The 3,844-nt window shown below is 35.5% G+C and overlaps 1 protein-coding gene across 1 annotated transcript; it reads right to left on the bottom strand.

Moving 5' to 3' along the window:
• Positions 1-2,430: 2,430 nt before the first annotated feature.
• Positions 2,431-3,269, bottom strand: LOC104526115 (mitotic checkpoint protein BUB3; the record flags this gene model as incomplete). The annotated part of the gene is made up of 2 exons (XM_010169480.1): positions 2,431-2,651; positions 3,092-3,269. Coding segments are annotated over 2 exons (399 nt in total), but the record flags the coding sequence as incomplete, so codon positions are not given.
• Between the last annotated feature and the right edge of the window lie 575 nt (positions 3,270-3,844).

Here is a 3,844-nt window from a genome sequence, read left to right on the forward strand (position 1 = left end):
GGTTGTTACACAAAGCACTTGTTTTCAAAAAAACTACGGATATTTATTGAACAACTATGAGACAGCTTGCAGTTTTCAAAATTAGATACTAAAAAAATGTATTTTTATAAAGGTTATATGCAAAGTTGGCTACAAGACTGAACTAATTTAGCTACAGACAGCAGATAAACAGATAAAGAAAATAGTTTCACTAACATTATAAGCAGGCAAGTAAGGACAGATGAAGACATACTACAATATACAAACAAATCTGTCTCAGTTAAAAACAACATCGGTACAAAGATTGTTCTTCTCACTTCTACTGGTTTAGTTTTGCCTTGTTAGGAACAGGTGGGCACCTCTTGTAGAGAAGAAGTATCACCAGAAGTCTAAGTAGACCTGAAATAAATAAACTGTATTTCAGCAAGCAATATTTAGAGTAATCAAAAGCAGGTAAAACATGCATCATTCTATAAAAGCAGAAATGTGCAGAAAGACTTGTTTTCACTTGTATCAAGACACGATACGTAACAATTTAGTGGTCAAAAAGCTGATCTTGCCAAGTTTTCTTTGTGTAATATGGCACCCTCTTGATGCATTTAAGAACACAGCGTGCAGAAATGCTAAGTGATTCAAATTAATATGCAAAAAGCTGACTATGAAAGAACTATTAGTCTTCTGTCTCAAGTAACTTATTTTTAGAATAAACCAGAGATGACTCACACTACTGTAACATTAAAATATACACATCATTCTTAGTGCCCCAAGGTTGGCACGAGCAACTTGTAAATGTCAGAAAGGCAGATAAACCTTGTTAATGTTTTCAGAAATTCATTTAAAGATAGAAACAGGTCCAAAAAGATGCCTGTCTAAATGCATTGCAATTACGTTACAATTATTTTCCAAATACACAGATATGCTCTGTCTTTTCTCAGCTCATTACTGACTCAAACAATTTGCCCTTCTGGGATCAATTGTTTGCTAATAAATAATTGTTTACAGTCACAAAATGATATTAAGGAGTATTCTTATTAGTTTTCCTTCTACAGCCTAATAAGATTCAAAACTAGCTGATTCCCAAGAGTCTAACCTTAACCTCGCTGTGTTTAACAGCCCAGGAAATGATGAACCATCTGTTTCAGAAAATAATGGAGGGCCAAGAGGAAATATTGTTTAATTGTAGATTAACCTCCTCATACGGCAGAACGAAGCTTCTACAGAATTAGCAACCATAACTAGCAATGAACAAAAATAACTGAAAGCAGCTCTTATTATGACAAGACCAATAGCAGCAAGTATTCTTTTATCACCTTTTTTTTTTTTCTCTTTAAACCCTCTCAAATGTATGTAACAAGTACAACCTGATTTTAAAAATAAATGTGAATTATCATCTTTGGATTTTTTTATTTTTTTTTTTTAACTTGAAGAAGCACCAGAAATAAATACTGAAATAGTTCTGGTTTTATTTTATCATGAGTAAGAAAATTATTTTAAAACAAACATCTCCAAGTGAGAGAGAGTGTATTTATTCTTCTGTAACTTCCACCTCACGTCTCCACAGCGATAAAATGGCTGCTCTGAAGCAATATACAAGTCACTTAAAAGAGGAGGGGGAAGGTCTTGAGGTTTTAAACTCAAGAACTTTGATCACTTATGTGTGTCTATTTAGGCAGCCCGTTAGATATTAAATCATGGAGACAACCTGATAAAGTGTAAGACAGTTTGAGTACTAGGAAAAAAAAAAATAGCAGTGACAAACCACAGGAATTTGAAAATAAAAACAACTGCTCCCGTGCTGGTGTAATGAAGAGCAGTGCAATTCCGCACCGTGACGGCAATTTTTCTGTGTAACATTCATGCCAGAGACAGCTTAACAGAAACCTTTTACCTCCATCAATCAGTTTGCCCCATTTTGACAGCAACAATGATAGAAAAAGTGTGTTATCAGAGGGCTGCAGCAAACTCCCAACACATGGGAACTGAGAAAGCTGTTCCTTGATTTTACACAACCTTCCTGGCACGGTATCTAGATTCACTTCTGGCTGTGACAGCTGGATGCATACTCAGTGTGTAAAGATTTCATTAATTCCAAGTTTTAAATAAACCAAACACAGTAACATTTACTCAAATAAATTATTCTTGAATTCTTCACTTAATTCTTGAAGCAACGAGCTAGCAATAACTCCACAGCTTCATATAATAGCACCTATTCAAAAAAAGGATAAGGGTTTGACATTCTTCTCCTACTAAACAACTAGGCACAATTTTATCCATCAGCCGTCTATCAACCTACGGATATTGAAAGCTTGGGCGAACAAGATAAAATCAAACCCAACCCTACAGTCAAGCTGCACTATCTGCTGGCATCAACAAAGCTATTCATGAATTTAGGAAAATTAATAAATCTGGGGATGAATGGCTGAGAAAGGCTCAAACACAGGTGAAGCGTACTCACTTAGGTTTCGTTTCTGCATCTGTCACTTGGCGAATATAGATACCATCTTCGGGATGTTCGATGTCATCCATTTCATACATATAGGAAGAAGCTATTGCAAGAGTAGTTCCATCATTGCTGAAGGCAAGTGATGCTATGCTTGTGGGGTACCGATGGAACTGACACAGTCTCTTCTTATTAAACGGATCCCAAATGTTTACAAATCCATCAGAACCTCCTGAAAATTAATTTTTAAAAAGCCATTTGTAAATCACAGAATCACAGAATATTAGGGATTGGAAGGGACCTCAAAAGATCATCCAGTCCAATCCCCCTGCTGGAGCAGGAACCTAATAGGTGAATGGTAAGACTGAAAAAAAAAAAATACAGCAAAAGGAAAAAAGAAAAAATTAAAAGAGGAAATTACCTGGAATTATTGTATCAGGAAAAACACAGGGTTGTACAGAGTTACATAATTCAGTAAAGAGCACAACGAGTATTTCCCCAAACCCCTGTTAAAAACATTAACTCTCACTGTATCAAATAACTTAAAAACTCTGCTCATTGAAGATTTAAATGCTTAAAAAGTAAAGGCTTATGAAATAAAAGCTGAGCTGTTCAAATCAAAACTAAAGGAATTGATACAAGTGTTACAAGGAAATCAAGTATCTACTCTACCTGTAGCAAACGTGTTGTGGACGTTATGGAAAGAAATAGCGTTAACTGGATAAATCTGCTCAATGTTGTTTTCCTTCAAACGGTGACATTTGAACGCGTATTTCTTCTTCTGGATTTCTGGACTCGGATCCAAATATTCCACTGCGACACGACCTTCAATAGAACTTAAAACATAACCCTACCAAAAAAATTGGGAGATAACGTGGTTTAGAATTTTACAACTGGAGAAGAGGTTGCAATACAATTTATCTTGTATCCTTCTACATTAAATGAAATGCAAACAGTCATAAAGTGTGTACAACCAGAAAATGTTTGTGACCAGAGAACCATGGCACCATCAATAAAATCTGCTTCTAAGAAAAAAGTAATGCAGAAAAAAAGCTTTCTGAGAGATTACACCATAATTTTTAAGCTGACAGTAAGGCTTTTAATTACCCCTGCAGATCCAAACACAAGTTGATTTGGGGAAAGAATGTTAAGAGTTAAGAACCCCTTGTATTTGCCCACCTCTTCCCCAGGGCCTCGATATCAGAGATACTCACGGGACTACTTAGTTTCAGAATTACACGACATTAAAATCAGTTCAGAGCTTCATACTAGCAACTAAGCACTCAAGTCAAAATAGTATTTTCAGTGAAACTTGATTATAAGTGGTCTTCACTTATTCAGTTAATTACAGTCCTGACTAGGAGCAACCCGAGATGCTTTTATTATAAGTTCTGAGTTAAGCTGATAATAGATCTTTTCAGAAAC

The sequence above is a fragment of the Antrostomus carolinensis genome, unplaced genomic scaffold, assembly GCF_000700745.2.
Source record: "Antrostomus carolinensis isolate BGI_N321 unplaced genomic scaffold, ASM70074v2 scaffold19186, whole genome shotgun sequence".
NCBI lineage: Eukaryota > Metazoa > Chordata > Aves > Caprimulgiformes > Caprimulgidae > Antrostomus > Antrostomus carolinensis.